The following is a 19157-nucleotide window of genomic DNA, read 5'->3' on the forward strand; positions in this document are numbered from 1 at the left end:
TGGCAGCAAGCAGTCGACAGGACTGATTGGGTCTATCTCACCTTTAGAAAGAATTTGAATTTGGTTTAGAGTTAGGCGACAGCTATGGAATGTTAAAGCAATGTGAGACTAATGCCTCCAGGTAGCCTCAAGCTAAGGTGGTTTCAGTTTGGTGATGTTATCATTGAGTGTTTCCAGCGGTGAACATTGTGGACAACAGATCAAACAAAAGAACACTTTGTTGATTTTCAGGAGGCTTTGGGTAATGTTTCAAAAGATTTTGGAACATAATGCTTTCAGGATAAGCAGTGAATTAGCAACACAAATTCTAAAGTGGCCCTGTTCGCATTCTTTGCAACGTAGAGGAGAAAGCTTCTTTTAACATTAAACATCATGCGACACCTGGTTATAGGTTTATTTGAAAACACAAGCATTTGTAGCTCTGCTCCTTCTTCAGGTGCTAGTGAAGAAAGGAGCAGAGCTCCAAAAGCCTATGTCCTGGTGTGATTTTTGACTTTGTCCACCCCAGTCCAACACCGGCACCTCCACATCTTTCAAAATTCAGCTCCTACCAATTTTTCAGCAGAAGTGATGGTGAGGTTATGCATTGCAACCATTATTTATGAGGGAATTGGGCTGTAAGTGCCCATTTAAATGAGGAAATCCAGAAATTCCTGCCTAAGTAAGTCTGCTCCTCTAGAAGTTTCACTCTAATGGTATCTTGCTGAGAGATTCAGCGTTCAAATGTATGGAATTGAATGTTGTGATAAAAATAATATAAAATACCAACTAAACACAACAGAAAAAGTTAGGACTTGTCCATTCACATCTACATGAAATTTTAATGGATTCTGGAAAATGCAGTTGAATGGGCTTCAGTGAGTTGCTCTGGTATATCTTAGAAGCACTGCTGCAACTATGAACCAGTGATGAAGGGACTGAATGTTTAGGATGGTGGTAAGTATATTGATGGGCTCCTTTTTTCTTTTCTGAGCTTCTTGAGTATTTCAGAAGCTGCACGTACCCAGACAAATGGAGAGTTTTCCATCACGCTCCAGGATTGGCTCTAGGGAGAGTCACAAGGTGAATTGCTCACCTCATAGTTCCCAGCCTCTGACCTGCTCTAGCAAGGTATTTATAAGCCTGAGCTAGTTAAATTTCTAGTCAGTGGCGACTCATGGGATGCTGATTGTGGGGGTTTCAGCAGTGGTAATGCTGTTAAATTTCATAGGAAGGCAGTTGGATTCCGACTTGTCAGAGAGGGTCATTCTCTTGCCCTTGTGTGGAGTGAAAGTTAATAGCCAATTATCAAGCCTAAATGTTGATGATGTTTTTCTGCATGCAGACAATGGTCTGCTTCATTTTTTGAAGAGTTACCAGTGGTACAGAACTCCAGCATTCCTTCTAAGTTCTTACTGGCTGCATAGGTCTCCGTGAACTAGAGTCAATGCTGTGATTGACAAGCCGATACAGATTGTCGTGTGGAACATCAGACAGGATAGTGTGGTGGGAGAATGTTAGTTCATGGTGCAGACTGGAGAGGGGTTGTTAGAGCCAGGAAAAGCCGCTCTAAATCAGAGTTATTTACAATTCCACCCACTTTGAGCTTTGCTGGTGAATGAAACACCCTGACCAAGCTGTCAAATGAGTAATTTTAATCCTGAATTAACTCAGGATTTAGTGTTGCATTCTGGCTTTGACAGCCTGTGCATAGGTTTCCTGAGCTGTCTGGAATCAACCGGGCGAGAGCACAGTGGGGAACGCTCCTGCAGTGTAACTGGACAGCTGCAGCCCTGCGAGATGTAAAGCTGCTGCTCACAGCGCTTCTCAGAGTGTGCTTCCATTGTTGGACAGGTGACTTTGGAAGTAATTTGGTACTTTCTTGACTTTATCAACTTTGATCTGTCTTCTCTGCACCTTCAGTGCACCATGAGAACAGCTTCTTGTTCCGTTACACCGTATCACAGTTCTAATTCCTGTTTGACTTCTCACCCTCGGGTTGTGTGCTGTCTCGCTGTAAGGGGAGAAAGCAGGAAGTTCTGAGTGTGATTAGTGGTTTGAATGGAGAAGAAGAAACAGCACCATTTGCTGAAAATGAGTGTGAGGTGGTACAAAGATATGGTGACTCAGAATGTTGGCTGTTTGATGGGGATGCAATTGCCTGGAGAGACAGGAATGAGTGGAGCTGCCAGGTGTGTTGTCCGAATTATGCTGTGCAGAAAAACACTGGAAAAGTCAGAATGTGGGATTTGGGATCTGAAAATACTGTCCAATAACCAGTCCTTCCCTCTTGAGATCCTTTAAGTTCTTTGAGCACTGTCACCAGTTAAAGGAATCAGTACTCATTTTCTTGGCAGCTTCTGTCTATGGTTTGAGAAGTTGATCTCATCTTCCCATCCTTGGGAGACAATTCCTTATTTCAGTGCTTCAAGCCCAACAGTGGAAACTCCAGGATTAGGAAGCAGTCTTTCTTTGTGGGCACTGAAGTATTCCGAGTCGATGCTCCCCCATTCTGACCTACGGCAACCTGTCTTCAATTAGAAAGCTTTCCTTTGACAAGATGGGACATCATCTACCCTCTGTGATTGGCCAGGAAACTTGAAATTGAGATGAATGTGCAGTTAAAGTTTGCTTCAGTTACAAATGGGCTCTTAACCTGCTATCCCTCAAATCTTATGCCAAGCAATGTTTAGATTAAATTCTTCCCAAAGAGAAGGATGGCAAGATTGGATTAGAAGACTAGAAGGAAAGGAAATAAAGGAAGCAGGAAAGAAAGTGAGTGAAAACATTTTTGAATCAAAGCTTTTTTGAAACAATTCACTATCTGAAGGAATTAGACTCCTCACTTTAGACGACAGAATTCACTTTCTGGGTCAGACAGGTTGATTGTAAGTCGTCAACAATGACTATATTATTAAAGAGTACTTAACACTCTGAATCGCTACACACTGTGTTGTAACAATAATGGACAATACATGTGAAAATGCAGCAACTTTATAACATTCATTAAATAGTTAAATTTGCACTGTGGTTTTGCCAGACTGTACGTGGGTTTGCATAAACCATCCAATAAATAGTGGAGATTTGCAGTGCATTGGGTATCTCTTCCTTGCCAAAAGTTGTTAAGTCTGTGTTGTTAACACTGTTACTTAGAAAATTCCAGCAGAATTTATTTTCTTTTTACTTGCCAGAGTTTTCTCTATCTATCCCATCTAAGGTGCAACTCTGTAGAAAATAGCCATTCTCAGACCCTTGATTTTTAAGTTTAATTCTTGAGTCGTTATCATTCTTAAAAAAGACTTGGCAGTAGGTATCAGCAAACCTCTCAACCATAGGGTAAGGCTGATCCTGGCCTCACTTTACAGGTACTTTTCAAACAAAGATCGCAAGTTATTAATTGGAGCAGAATTCTCAGACCATATACCATGTCCAATGCTTGAGATGGATGCTGCGACCCAATTACAAGTTTGTAGTCATCAGCCTAGTTGAGATTATAGTACAGTTTGGGATTTCCAAAGACTTGGGCGACTTTGTATCTGTATGGTTTGACAAAGGTGCTAGGACATGAATGCATTCATGGGTGCAGCACTAAATGGACTAGAAAGTCAGCAAGTGCAACGCAATACATATTGGAAACAGCAAATTATGTGTGGTTTGAAAGAATTTGCAGTTTAAAATAAAACTAATAAAAGCCTGTAATTGGTATCATCACAAATAAAGGGACATTTTGATATTTGTCATTCCAAGGAACTAAATGTTGATTAGAATATGTCGTAGGTGAACGATTGCATGAAGCAGTTTTTGCTGGTTTTGGATGAAGTTTTAATGATGTCATATATTGAGACTGAATCTTGCTAGAACTAGTCATATCCTGTTCATTAGTGGCAAGAAAGGTGATAATGAAAAATAACAACTTCGCGTGTCGTAAGTGTTCAGGATTGAGTTGATGGTTCAGTTGCAAAGGTGTCAGTGGAAACATCATGCAGGATACTGCTGTAAAGTTTACATAAGTCTGGAGAATAATGTAGTCAACTCAAAAAATATCTAGCGCAACACAAAAATAACCCTAGGATCCATGAATTTATTTAAAAAATCAGACTGAACTGCCAGAGCCAGAAGAAAGTAAAGTATAGGCAGTTGTCTCATTAAATGTACTCACAATCATCCTCTATAGTAAAATAACAAACTGAAATGCATGATACATCCATCAGCAGTGTTTTCCTATTGATGCAAGGATAGTGTAAAATGCCACACATCAATCTTTTAGGACAGCGATCAAGTTACCGAATATGAGTTGTTGTTTTAACAACTCTTTCTACTTCTCATGATAGGGTTTAACTCCACCGGTGCCAGTTGTTCTCTGGTATCTCACCAAAGTATCCATTATTTATGCACAAGTTTCAGTGAGTGTAAGCAGGTTTTTTGACTGAAACATCACATCCAAGTCCAGTGTGTCCTTCACCCAATATCCGTACGCAGACTTCCAGCAGACATCACCGTTTGGATTTTTGGGACCACAATAACATTTAGACTTCTCTTCATCCATTTATCCATTCACCATTCATTGTCTGACTTGGCTTAATAGAGTAGCTGTGGCAGCCCCAGCCTCTGCTACTCCCAATGTTGAATTTCCTCCATGTGTACCCACTGACCCAAAACATTGAGGTGAGGCCTCTGATTAGAGTGGAGCTTGTGCTGGAGCCCTGAGATAAGTGTAACATAAAATCTTCCCATCATCTGCTGAAATGTGCACCTGTTAAAAATCATCCTGAGATCTGTAATCTTGGTTCAGCTATTGTGGCAGGCATAACAGTGAGGTTGCCTGTATCCCACCCTGCTGTCAATATGTAAATAATCAGTAAATTCCTGTGATTGCATGTATACATGTAAATACAGAAATCAAACAATTACCACCTATGGGGACCTGCTCTTCCAAAAGCTTTGCTCCTGTAGCATCTCACTGAAACACTTAAATTCAATTACATGAAGGGCATGAAATTGACTGCCTTTTTGATAAACACACTAGTGTTCATTCAAATGTAAGGGAATTTTTTAATGGTCTGATAAGTACTAATTACTCTCAAGCAACTTGTGGAGTTCGGAAAATTGCCTGTTACAAGTGTGGCATCATAATCCATGAGATTTCAATTATTGGAGATCATAAAAAAAAAAATTTTCTCTCCTTTACATCTCTTAATTTCATCTTTTTTTCTGCTGTTCACTTTCTTTATGTACATAGTTTTAGAGTAAATTAATAACTCTAACTAACCACTCCTACTTCAAACTGACCACTGTTGATTGACAACTATGCAGTCAATGAGGTAAGGAAATTCAGAACGGTTTGCCCTGCTCACAGAAGTCCCAAGTCACCTGTAGCAGATACTGTCACCATTAAGTCTGTAATTGCAGCAAGGTTTAATACAAAATTTGGAAGAAATTCTGTGGATAAGGCAAGTGTAATGAAGAGCTGGTGCCATTGTTCACCACTGACACTAAAATTTAATTCACTATTGTCCTGGTTGCTTCATTAGCTGCTTCTTCAAGGGTCTCTTGACCTCTCTTATTTGCATTCTCAATTTTAATTCTGCTTCCCAAAATGGTTTTGCTGCATTGATGCTTTATTTACTGAATCTTCCTTCCTCCCTTCCATTACACTCCCTATAGATTCCTGAAGAAGGGCTCATGTCCAAAACGTCAATTCTCCTGCTCCTTGGACACTGCCTGACCTGCTGCGCTTTTCCAGCAACACATTTTCAGCACTCCCTATAGAAACCAATAACCTGAAGTTATTGAAATCGCAAAGACCTCAGCAAAAGGCATGCATGGACACTGTTTGATTATTTTAACACTTTTTTTGTAACAATTAAACCAAAATACATCATATAAATACACATACATAATTAGACAAATGGTATTTCAGTGGAAACAGTGAAATTCGCTTTCAGTAGAGCATACAACATAAATATTTTCAGTTTTCCTATTATCATTTGTGACATTACATAGCTGCAAATTCCCACAGCTGTCTTTTCCCAGGTAAGGTTCAGATCCTATTTTCAAGCAGAGTTGGTTCAGGAGTCCCATCTGGCCACACAAGTATTTAACGAGCACGTTGCCTTTCAAAAGGTACATTTTCAGCACTTGTGCATACTTGTTCCCAATAACAGCATGCTTTGGTCTGCTTCACCAGCTGCACAATAGCTTTCCACCTGAACGTCCTTGCATCTAACTGTTCCTGTCCTGTTCTCCAAATGCTGGAAAACCCATTATCATACTTGAGGCTTCATTTCATAGCCTGTTCAAACTAGTCTTTTAGAGAACACTCCTGTCTTCTACAACGGGAGGTCTGTCCTTGTGTTCAATGGCAGCTCAAGCCAAAAACGTGATGGCCCCCAGGTGTCTTCTATTTGCCTTTTTTGGTTTTATCAGCAAAGCAAAGTCATCCCTGACTCACCACAGAAATGACCCTGTGGCTAGGAAATCCAAATGCATATATTTCAGTCTCACTTTGGTGAAAGACGTTTTCTCAAAAGTACATGCTTCTTGTAAAGTGCAGTGTTATGGAGACTTCCTCCCCAAAACTTTCCTTTCTTTCTATCAATATCCATTGCAAAAATATGTTTTTCTTTCTTTCCATATTTCCAGAGTGTCCTTATTGTTATTTCAGAAGCTATCATTGTTGTTGCACTCCACTTGAGACTTCCATGTCCAGCATGTTAAGCAGGAGTTCATTTGTTCCAGTCTCAGCCTAGCTGAAGCTCTGACTCAAGGGATCGTAGGATTAAATCCCATCTCCCCCAGGAGTTCACCTTACAATACATACAGTAGTGAGACAGTGCTGTTTTGTTTGAAGTGCTGTGTTTTGGATATGTTAGTAAAAATTAAGATCCTTACTGTGAAAGCTTTTTTGATACTATTCAAAGAAGAGCACCACATTTTTTTTACTTCAAGGACATACTTTATTCATAAAAATGTCTTTATTTGCATGTATAGTCATGAAAGCAGTTCTGTACTGTACAGTAGCATATGAAGAAACAAACAAACACTGGCATTTGACTCTATTCAACAAATAAACTAAAGGCCAATATACAAGACTATATGTAGATATGTTTGAGGCCCTGGGGTGTTTGATGACTGAACCACAGAAAGACCTTTTTCCCCACTGTGTCTTGGCAGCAGCTGCCCTGCGCTTTAGTGCATCCCTCAGCATATTGTCCTGGACCTTCGAATGTGCCGGTCTGCAACTCCTTGCTTGAGAAGACCAATATGTTTTGGGTAGACTAACGAGTGTTCTTCAACAAGTTGATGGTCCTCCAAGCGCCGTTGATATTTGTCTCGGCATGCATCCGGGGAACAGACCATAGAGCACAGAGATGCTCGGGACAAACCTCAACAAATACCATTACTTTTCTCTCTCTCTCTCTCTCTCTCTCTCTCTCTCTCTCTCTCTCTCTATATATATAAATATATATATATAAAATACCCTCTGCTTAGTACTTTTTTTAATTTCAAAATATACTTTATTCATAAAATAATTTGATGGTCTATACAGTTGGACATGCCATACATATGTAAACATTCCACTTCTTTGCATACCGAAACAGAGTAATCATTCCTATTTACAGGTCTGTACAATTACATTTTTAGCTGAGGCATCAGCAGAGCCCAAATGACTGCATGGGTCCCCTGTTCTTCTTTAGGCAGGCAGACGTTACACAGTGGTCTTTCCTCATCGCGCCTTGGCGGCAGCTGCCCCAAGCTTCAGCGCGTCCCTCAACACATAGTCCTGGACCTTGGAATGTGCAACACTCAGTCGGGGTCAACTCCTTCAGCTGGAAGATCAACAGATCCTCAGCTATGAGCAACAAGACTGTAGAAAATACTGGTTAGCTGCAAATGGAGCACTACGTGCAGTTGTGGTCACCACACTATAGAAAGCATGTGATTGCACTAGAGAGGGATGATACCTGGCCTGGAGGGTCTGTTTCATGAGAAAAAAAATTGGATAGGCTGGGGTTCCTTTCCTTGGAGCAGCAAATTTGAGACAGGAACTGGTGGAAATTTGTAAAGTAAGAGCATATTGATAGGATGGGCAACTTGCATAACGTTTCAGCAAACATCTCTGGGTCACATGCACCAATCAACCCCACTGCCCTGGCTGAACAATTCAACTCCCTCTCCCACTCCGCCAAGGACATGCAAGTATGTAGCCTCCTCCACCGCCAGACTCTAGCCACCTGAACGCCTTGGAGGGAGATGTCTCATCTTCCGCCTTGGGACCCTCCAACCACACGGGATCAATGTTGATTTCACCAGTTTCCTCATCTCCCCTCCTCCCACCTTATCCTAGATCCAACCTTCCAATTCAGCACTGTCCTCTTGAACTATCCTACCTATTCCTCTTCCTTCCCACCTATATGCTCCACCCTCCAGTCTGGCCTATCACCCCCCGACCACCTTTATTGACCTATTGCATTCCCAGCTATCTTCCCCCTAGCCCCACCCCCTTCCATTTATCTCTCAGCCCCCTTACCTCCCTTCCCCCACATTCCTTATGAAGAGCTTATGTTCAAAACGTTGACTACCCTGCTCCTTAGCTGCGGCCTGACCTGCTGTGCTTTTCCAGCACCACGCACCTTGACTCTGATCTCCAGCATCTACAGTCCTCACTTTCTCCTGTCAGAATCAGTGAGCCTAGATTTAAGAAAAGAGAAAGAAGGCAAAGAAAAGAGTTGAGAAATTTGGGAGTCTGGAACTACTTGTCTGAAAGGGTATTGAGTAAGAAATGATTGTGACACTTGAGCAGTATTTAGGTACTCACTTGTGTTGCCATAGCCTCCAGGGATTAGTATAATCTGATCTTTGTTGACTGGCATGGACATGATGAGCCGAATGGCCTCCTTTTGTGCTATAAATGCCTTTGAATCCATCATTCTGTGAATACTACATTTTTGTTCATTCGCTCTTTGTGGGATGTTACTGAGTTTGAGAATTGGCTATTTAGATTTCCTACTAATTAATAACGGTACTACACAATTAGTTCATTAGAAATGCACTGGGAGGTCTCGGGAACCTGAAAGGTACTGTATAAATGGAACTTCTCTTTTTGTTTAAAGCTCAGGGATCGAATTGGCTTTCACACATGAGATTTGTCAGTAAAACAGTAAATCCCCACTTAAAGCTCATGTGACATTTGTAACCCTGAAATCGAGGCATATCTCAATCCTTGATCCCTCACTCAGGCAAACTAAAAGACCTCAGAAGGAGAAACTTCTTCCAGGCATTCCTCTCATCTGTGCAGCAATTCTGTGGGGGGATCTAACTAATTTTTGAAACTGTTTATTTTTGTATGTACCTGTTGCATGTTGTTATGTTTATCTGTAACACACTTCTGTGAAAAAAAACACTGGTGACAAAAACTGTACAAAAATCTAACTGAACAACTGGATTGGTTCAGAATATCTTTTTTTGATTTGTTTGTGATTTTTTTTCTGGAGTCTGTTTATTGCAAGCTGGAAGGTTTTCTGTGGTCTGGCACATTTTATTGCTTTATGTTTAGTCAATGGGATACTTGTGTTCATCATCATGCTCAAAGATAGAGTTAAAATAAACAAATCACCATTCACTTCCTCTTCAGAATGTACCATGTTTTTAAGGTGTGTTATATTTGCTAACTGATACTACAAGGTGTAGCAATTTTAAGAAATGTCTTTTAATTAGAAAAGGATATTGTAAAAGTAAAGTTATAAAAGTATTCATCCAGTCCAGAGTCCGGACTGGAAATTTGCTCACCATGCTTTTGCAGACCCATGCTCATATCTTGCAAGGAATGTAATTATGTTTCTGTTTTTTTTCCAGTTGCTGCAGATGTACCTGCCATTCTGTGGAATATCCATTTCGAATGCAAAACTCTTTGCAGCATCCCGGAAGGAATATGATAGAAGCAGGGTGTGTGTCAATGAACAATGTTATTTCATAGTCCAGTATTTGAACTGAAATGATGTGGATGTAATTATGATGGAATGGTAATGTAAAGTGTATAATCAACTGCCTACAATACACCTTCCCTCTTCCGTTGGCAGAAGATAGAAAAGTTCGAATGTATGTATGAATAGATTCAAGAACAGCTTCTTCCCCAATATTATCAGACTTTTGAATGAACATCTCTCTCTCTCTCTCTGCATCTTCTCTGTGTGTGTAACACTGTATTCTGCAATCCTGATGCACTTTGTGTGGTATGATCTGCCTGTATAGCATGAATAACGATACTTTTCACTGTATCTTGGTACATGTGACAACAATAAATCAATCAACATTCAACCAACAATCAACATCGCTCCCAATTTTCATTTCTGTTGAAGCGAATGGAAATGAAATAGCAAAGAAATTTAAAGCAAGTCCAGACCATTTGATAGTTTTGCTTTATGTTGAATTATTTGCCAGAGGGAGCAAACATAGCTTCTTTCTGCTCAAAGTAATTGAGGCTTAAATATTTATTAGTAATACTTGTTTTAGACCACAAGACAAGGAAATAAGTTTTTTCATTGAATTCATATTTCTGTATGCTTCAAGTGGATTATTATATGAACAACAGCTAGACACCATGTTAATGCTGTGATTGCTGCAGTATATTCAAGCTTACAAGTAAATTTGTGGAGCTAAAGTGTCCCACCTTAGTACCACGCTACAATTACTAACATTTTGTGATGGGGCGAAAGAAGATCAGAATTGCATTTTTTTAGTGCTGGAATGAGGGAAAACGTAGATCATTAAGACTCTATGTTGAAAGATACAGGTGTTGCACTCCTTTTTACATTCTATAATATGGTTTATAGTTACTCATAATAGGCAATAGTTCTAGTGATAAAAAGTAACAATGGCCCAACCAAAAGTTACTAAATTATAGTGGTCAGCTTGTAATTTTAACACAACAGTCTAGTATAATTTGGACGGAGCATTCAATGTCAGAAGTGTTAATCAAACACCCCACTGCTTTCTGTTTTGGTCAACGTGAACATTGAAACATTTCAGCATGTTGCCCCAATATTCTGGTCAATATTTCTTTGTCAGTCTACCACTAAAAGCTGAAAAGATATATCAATCATCTTAAAAACAGTGTATCTTTAAGGGAGTTACATTACATCAGGACAATATGTGTTCAGGTATAAAGGTACTTGTCTCGCCTTCAGACTCTCAGTGTAATAAAGTCAGTATTCAGCCAGCCATTCAGGTATATTTAATATACAGTAACATCAGTAAGCAGAGACCCCAGACTATGAAAAGGTCTAATATATCATAGCAATGTAAATATTTAATATTGTTAATAACTTCAAGACATGTCTCAACACAAACCTGAACTTTGTTGCTTATGTTATTTGGGTTAACACATAGGGCAGAATTAGACCATATCATAATGGAGTGGTGTTCCACCCAAGAAACAACATTACTGTGAATTTGTGGTTATATTTAGTCTAAAATAAGTTTTGCTAATAAACACTTCAGCCTTGATTATTTTGAGGAGAAAAGAGCTATTTTTAGGCTGTTTGGCAGAAACTTTTGACATTGCAATGTATTTTGAGTTGCTGTATATAATGAACATTACACTTGATTTGATTTGATTTGATTTATTATTGTCACATGTATCTAAGTATAGTGAAAAGTTTTGTTTTGCGTGCAATACAGGCAGATCATAACGTACAAAGACATAAAGATCATAGGTTGATTGAACAGAGCGTGGAATACAAAGTTATGGCTGCAAAGATGATGTACAAAAAGCAAGGTCAACATTAGATTTGAAATTTGACACGTCCATTCTGAAGTCCAATAACAGCAGGGAAGAAGCTGTTCTCGAAGCTGTGGGTACGTATGTTTAAGCCTTTGTGTCTTCTGCCTGATGGAAGAGAGTATAGCCGGGATGGGAGGGGCCTTTGATGATGTTGGCTGCCTTTCTGTGGCAATGAGAAGTGTAAATGGTGTCCATGGATGGGAGGTTGGCTTCCGTGATGGTCTGGGCTGTGTTCACAACTTTCTGTAGTTTCTTATGGTTCCAGGCAGAGCAGTTGCCATGCCAGGCTGTGCTGCATCCAAATATAATGCCTTCGGTAGCGCATCTATAAATGTTGGTGGGGGTCCTTATGGACATGCCGAATTTTCTTAGCCTCCTGAGGAAGAAGAGGTGTTGTTGTGCTGAAATATAATTCACTCTAATTAACACCTTAAGATGTTTTAATAGCATAAGGTGATATATACGTGAGAATATCTTAGTGTCATAGAGGTGTACAACACAGAAACAGACTCTTCGCTCAACTTGTCCCTGCTAACCAGATATCGTAATCTCATCCCATTTGCTAGCACTTGGCCCATATCCCTCTTAAACCCTTCCTATTCATATACCCATCCAGATGCCTTTTAAATGTTGTAATTGGACCAGCCTCCATCACTTCTTCTGGCAGCTCATTGCATACATGCACGACCCTCTGCATGAAAAAGTTGCCCCTTAGCTCCCTTTTAAATCTTTCCCCTCTCACTTTAAACCTATGTCCTCTACTTCTGGACTCCCTTGCCCCAAGGAAAAGACTTTGTCTATTTACCTTATCCATGCCTCTCATGATTTTATAAAGCTCTATGCAGTCACCCCTCAGCCTCCGACGCTCCAGGAAAAACAGCCCAGACTATTCAGCCTCTCCTATAGCTCAAACCCTCCAACCCTGGCAACATCCTTGTAAATTGTTTTTGAAGCCTTTCAAGTTGCACAATATGCCTCCTATAGGAGGGAGACTAGATTGCACACAATATTCCAAAAGTGGCCTAACCAATGTCCTGTATAGCTACAACATGACCACCAAATTCCTATTTTCCGTGCTCTGACCAATAAAGGCAAGTATACTAAATGCCTTCTTCACTATCCCATCTATCTGCGAGTCCGCTTTCAAGGAACTATGAACCTGCACTCCAAGGTCTCTTTGTTCAGCAACACTCCCCAGGACCTTACTGTGAAGTATATAAGTCCAGCCCTGATTTGCCTTTCCAAAATTCAGCACCTCACATTTACCTAAATTAAACTCCAACTGCCATTCCTCAACCCACTGGCCAATCTGATCAAGATCCCATTGTACTCTGAAGTTACCTCCTTCGCTGTTTGCTACACCTCCGATTTTGGTGTCATCTCTAAAATTATTAACTATACCATCATTTATCCTAGCTGTTTAGAATGATGCACGTCATACTAACAAAATAATGACCAGCTACTCTTCTTTAATTTGGAATGGAGGCCACGATATTTTCCTTATCCAAACAATTCTGCCTCTTCCATGATGTACTTTAGCTTCATGTATGCTTTATTGAATTTTAAATCAAGCTTTTTTTTAGCTATTGTATGTTTGCTACAACCCTATTGACCTAATATTTGTTGCTGCTGTTCAATTAATCCTATTATTGATGGTTTCAGGCATTGCTGGAGGTTGTCAATGACTTGTTTGAAGAGCAGATAGAGCTAGAGAAGGTTGTTCGGAAGATCATGCAGAGAGCTCTGACCCTGTTGCAATGTGAACGATGTTCTGTCCTCCTGCTGGAAGATATTGAATCTCCTGTAAGTGTTTTATTGTTTATCTTTTCTCAACCTACAGTAACTATCATATCAAGAGAATTAGTGTTCTGTAGATTTAACTGCAAATTCATTTGCATTGATCCAAATTAATTTCTTTCCTTCCACAAACTTTTGTATCTCATGCGCAGATTCAAATCCAGCTCAGATTGACGCAATGAAGGCTTTGACCTTAAAGAACTTATATATAATATGAGTTTGAACAATTTCAAGTTAGTTCTTAAAACATTAATTCTTAAAAGGTCAGTGTTCGCTGTGGAGTAGGATATGGAAGGTAGGGAATGTGGGGAACTAAATAGCAACATTGTGAAAAATATCCACATTAGAGGAGGAGGTGCTGGATATCTTAAAGCACATAAAAGTAGATAAATCCCCGAGCTGTGATCAGGTGTACCCGAGAACTCTGTGGGAAGCTAAGGAAGTGATTGCTGGGCCATTCTTGAGATATTTGTATCATCTGTAGGCACAGGTGAGGTGCTAGAAGACTGGAGGTGGTTAACTATTTAAGAAAGGTGATAAGGAAAAGCCATGCAACTATAGACCAGTGAGCCTGCCATTGGTGGTGGGTAAATGTTGGAGGGACAGGATTTACATGTATTTAGAAAGGCAAATACTGATTATGGATAGTCAACATGGCTTTGTGCTTGGGATATCGTATCTCACTAACTTGATCAAGTGTTTTGAAGAAATTACAAAGTGGATTGATAAGGGCAGGGGTGAGTGGTTGATGTGATCTTTATGGACATCAGTTAGGCATTTAACAAGGTTCCTCACAGTAGACTGGTTAGCAAGGTTAGGTCACATGGAATACAGGGAGAAGTAGCCATTTCGGTACAGAACTGGTTCAAGGGAAGAAGTTTGAGGGTGTGGTGCAGAGTTGCTTTTCAGACTGGAGGCCTGTGACCAGCAGTGTGCCACAATGATTGGTGTTGAGTCCATTGTTTTTCGTCATTTATATAAATGATTTGGATGTGAATGTAGGAGGGATAGTTGGAAAGTTTGCAGATGACACCAAAATTGGAGGTATAGTACACAGGGAAGAAGGTTAGAGCTGAAAATGTGTTGCTGGAAAAGCGCAGCAGGTTAGGCAGCATCCAAGGAGCAAGAGAATCGATGTTTCGAGCATGAGCCCTTCTTCAGGAGGAAGGTTACCTCAGATTACAACAAGATCTTGATCAGATGGGCCAATGGGCCAAGGGATGGCAGATGGAGTTTAATTTAGATAAGCGTGAGATGCTGCATTTTGGAAAGGACTTATACATTTAATGGTCAGGTCCTGGGGAGTGTTGCTTAACAAAGAGACCTTGGAGTGCAGGTTCATCGTTCCTTGAAAGTAGAGTTGCTGGTAGACAGGATAGTGAATAAGGCATTTGGTATGCTTTCCTTTATTGGTCAGTGTATTGAGTACAGGAATTGGATGTTTTTCCTCCACTTTATTCAAGTTTCATGTGATCCATGTTTTACCACATTATTGTTTACAAATGATTAAAACTCCTTCCCCTGAACAAGACATTGGAAAGCTACCAAATTTAGAATGATTCTACTGACTTGAAAATTTTTATCTGATTGAAGACCCCTCACTTTGCATCAGAGAACGATTCTGTTGTGACTTTTTTTTGTTGTAGCATGTGGTGAGATGAGACAATCATATTAAATGCACAGATCAGAGATTTGTTCCCGCCTCAGGCAACTGAATGTGTGGAGTTTGCACATTCTCCACGTGTCTGCGTGGGTTTCCTGCGGGTGCTCCGGTTTTCTCCCACAGTCCAAAAATGTGCAGCTTAGATGAATTGGCCATGCAAAATTGTCTGTAGTGTTAGGTGCAGGGGTAAATGTAGGGGAATGGGTCTGGGTGGGTGCGCTTTGAAGGGTCGGTGTGGACTTGTTGGGCCGAAGGGCCTGTTTCCACACTGTAAGTAATCTAATCTAATCTATATAGGGCACAGTGTTCCCTTTCCAGAGCTGGCAAGTGTAGTGGTGAGAATGATGACTTAGTTGGCTGACAGTTCAGAAATCACATGCTTACCATCAAGTTAATCTGTGACAATTAAGACATACCTTGTTAGATCAAGATCAATTCTCACCATCAGATGGTCGGAAGCTTATTTGTGTGTATTTGTATCTCATTAATTATACTGTCACCATATTAACTAGCTCCTTCCTGATTAACTTCTCCTGAGAAACCCGATGCTTCCAAGATGTAACAGTAAAATCCGAACAGATTTCGGTTGCATAGCGTCCTCCGTCATAAATCTTGGTAGTTCATTGCTTTGCCTGCCAACTTTGTTCTCTTCACTTTGGATAGAATCACTCCCAACTGCTGCTGGTGCCTCCATTGTCAATGAGCATGATATCTCTCTGGACCCTCGAACCACATAATTGGGCATCAGCAACACAGCAGCCTCAGAATATGAAATGGATCAGGCAGCATTTGTTCTCTCACATGTAGCTTTTGCAGTCAGGCTCAGGCAGTCGTCTCTGGATCAAAGGGAAAGCTTTAGCACAGAGGGAAAAGCAACTAGAAGTCTCTTGCGCTGAGAGCTGAATTCTAGCACAGGGGAAGTGGAAGCCAGCAGCTTCTGACTGAGAAATAGAACATTCGAGCAGAGGGAAAGGCAGGCAGCTTGTGGCAGTAGGAAACTGTGAAGGGAACAGATAGCAGTCAGGGGATGGGGGATGCATGTTATCACTGTATGGCATGGTGTTACATCAGTGTGTTCGAAGTTCAGCATGTGCTGGCAGCCATTGTGGCAAACATTGCCATTCTCCTGAAGCTCAGGCTATGTGTGGAAGAAAAATGTGGAAGTATGTTTAATTTGGTGAGGGTGGACCCCAGTTAGTCAGGAAATAATGCCACAGACAAGCTAGGGACTCGGCTGTTTCTAGTCCAGGATTTGGCCACAGTCAATTCCATAGTTGGCCCACTGCAGTTTTCTTTAATTAATTCATAGTAAATGGCAGCTTCTGGTTGGGCCATCATTTATTGCCTATCTATTGTTCCCCTGAGAATGTGGGGGTCCGCTGCCTTTGTGAACTGCTGTTGTCCATTTGATGTCATAACTCACAATGCCTTTGTGGGTTCTCTAAGCTGAGGAGTGGCAGGTGGAGTTTAATTTAGAAAAATGCGAGGTGCTACATTTAGGGAAGCAAATCAGTGCAGGACGTATACAAGATTCCTGAAGAAGGGCTCATGCCCGAAAGGTCGATTCTCCTGCTCCTTGGATGCTGCCTGACCTGCTGCGCTTTTCCAGCAACACATTTTCAGCTCTGATCTTCAGCATCTGCAGTCCTCACTTTCTCCTAGGACGTATACACTTAATGGTAAGGTCTTAAGGAGTATTGCTGAACAAACAGACCTTGGAGTGCAGGTTCATAGCTCTTTGAAAGGATAGTTTCAGGCAGTTAGGAGAGTGAAGAAGGTGTTTGGTATGCTTTCCTTTATTGGTCAGAGTATTGAGTATAGGAGTTGGGAGGTCATCTTGCAGCTGTACAGGACATTGGGTAGACCACTGTTGGAATATTGTGTGCAATTCTGATCTCCTTCCTATTGGAAAGATGTTGTGAAACTTGGAAGGGTTCAGAAAAGATTTACAAGGATGTTGCCAGGTGTAGAGGATTTGAGCTATAGGGAGAGTCTGAATAGGCTGGGACAGTTTTCCCTGGCGCATCGGAGGCTGAGGGGTGACCTTATAGAGATTTATAAAATTATGAGGGGCATGGATAGGATAAATAGACAAAGTCTTTTCCCTGGGGTGGGGGAGTTCAAAACTAGAAGGCATAGGTTTAGAGTGAGAGGGGAAAGATATAAAAGATATAAAGAGACGCAGAGGGTTGTACGTGAATGGAATGAGCTGCCAGAGGAAGTGTTGGAGGCTGGTACAATTGCAACATTTAAAAGGCATCTGGATGAGTATATGAATAGGAAGGGTTTGGAGGGATACAGGCCGGGTGCTGGCAGGTGGGACTAGATTGGGTTGGCATAAATGGTCAGCATGGAACAGGTTAGACCGAAGGGTCTGTTTCCATGTTGTACATCTCTTTATCTCTATGACTCTATGACACACCATCTAAATTTATGCTTTTTTCTGTACTTTAGCTTTGTGCTTAAAAGTGAGTGGCATTAAATGAGCATTAGTAGAAGTCTGGAAGGAGTACCTTCCTTCTGATATCAGAGAACAAGAATTCGGGCAGACCAAAGACAAAAAAAGCTTAATCTTTTTCAGCAGATTCAGCTGCTAATTGGCTCTAGAAATTTAATTCATGAATGAAAGACGATGTCAAAACATGTGCCTGTTTCGGAGTTTGGTGAGGTTGGTGTGTTTCAGAGTTGTCTGATCTTTGTGCTGTTTGGCAGAACTACATTCCAAGCATAGCTTAATTAAGTTCTCTCAAGCTTCAAGATAAAACATCTTTGTGGAAAGATGACAGTGTCATGTTTCACTGTTGAGCAGGTGGTGAAGTTTTCAAAGACCTTCGAACTGATGTCCCCACTGTGTTGTGCAGACAGTGAAACCAGGTGAGGAACATAATTGCGTTTACACTTACAAGAAAGATAATTAATTATAGCTTCCATACACAAGTGTGAGAAGTTTATTAGGACTGTGCTACTCCCATCAACACAAATTATACATTATCCAAAAGATGCATGCTAGCGTATCACACTGCACTGGGATAGTTTACAATCCTGCAGAATATTGTAATAGTTTCATTTAATTGCAAAACAAACTACAACATTAATAGATTAATTGGAAAATGTCCTAGCCCTATTAGTTAATAGAAAATTTTAAAAAACATTTTAGGAAGAAAAACTTTATGTTTGTAACTTTGGTAAGAGATGGATACAATGTTCAGATCAAAGATGAAAACAGATACAAGTGGTCCAGGGGTTCCACTGATTCCTTATTGAGGTAAAGCTATGAGGCCAGTGCAATCCTACAGAAATTCAGGACCAGCCTACATTATTCACTGTGAGATACCAGTCTATTTCAGGGTAATATTTGGTTCTAATCACACTATAGAACAAAAACAGATTAAGGTGCTTTGGACGTGACCTTCACACAAGGATTCAAATTAATTGCTGCAGCACTTCATGCCATTTCAATAAAAATTCACTTTTGAATCTTAAACGCATCAGAATGATGTGCAGATTTTTCTTCCTATTGATATTAGCACTTTATTAGTACACCATCAGGGCATCATATAAATACAACTGCACAGTGGTCTACTATTAGCAATGGAAGGTGGCATGGTGGCTCAGTGGTTAGCACTGCTGCCTCACAGTGCTAGGGACTTGGGTTCAATTCTAACCTTGGGTAACTGTCTGTGTAGAGTTTTTACATTCTCCTTGTGTGGAGTTTGTACATTCTCCCTATGTCTGCATGGGTTTCCTCCAGGTGCTCCAGTTTCCTCCTACAGTTCAAAGATGTAGAGGTTAGGTGGATTGGCAATAATAAATTGCCTATAGTGTCCAGGGATGTGCAGGCTAGGTGGATTAGTCATGGGAAATGTAGGTTTACAGGGATACGGTAGTGGGGTAGGTCAGGGTGTGATGCTCTTCGGAGGGTCAGTATAGACTCGA

General features: G+C 40.6%; 1 protein-coding gene across 1 annotated transcript in view; it reads left to right on the forward strand.

The window, feature by feature from the left end:
- The window catches only part of pde11al (phosphodiesterase 11a, like), a 295860-nt gene that overhangs the window by 141198 nt on the left and 135505 nt on the right, over positions 1–19157 (forward strand). The window contains exons 3-5 of the mRNA XM_060825345.1: positions 9835–9924; positions 13424–13564; positions 18031–18095. Coding sequence (XP_060681328.1) covers positions 9835–9924; positions 13424–13564; positions 18031–18095 — 296 coding nt within the window. The remainder of the gene's footprint in view (positions 1–9834; positions 9925–13423; positions 13565–18030; positions 18096–19157) is intronic.

This window comes from Hemiscyllium ocellatum, chromosome 5 (assembly GCF_020745735.1).
Source record: "Hemiscyllium ocellatum isolate sHemOce1 chromosome 5, sHemOce1.pat.X.cur, whole genome shotgun sequence".
NCBI lineage: Eukaryota > Metazoa > Chordata > Chondrichthyes > Orectolobiformes > Hemiscylliidae > Hemiscyllium > Hemiscyllium ocellatum.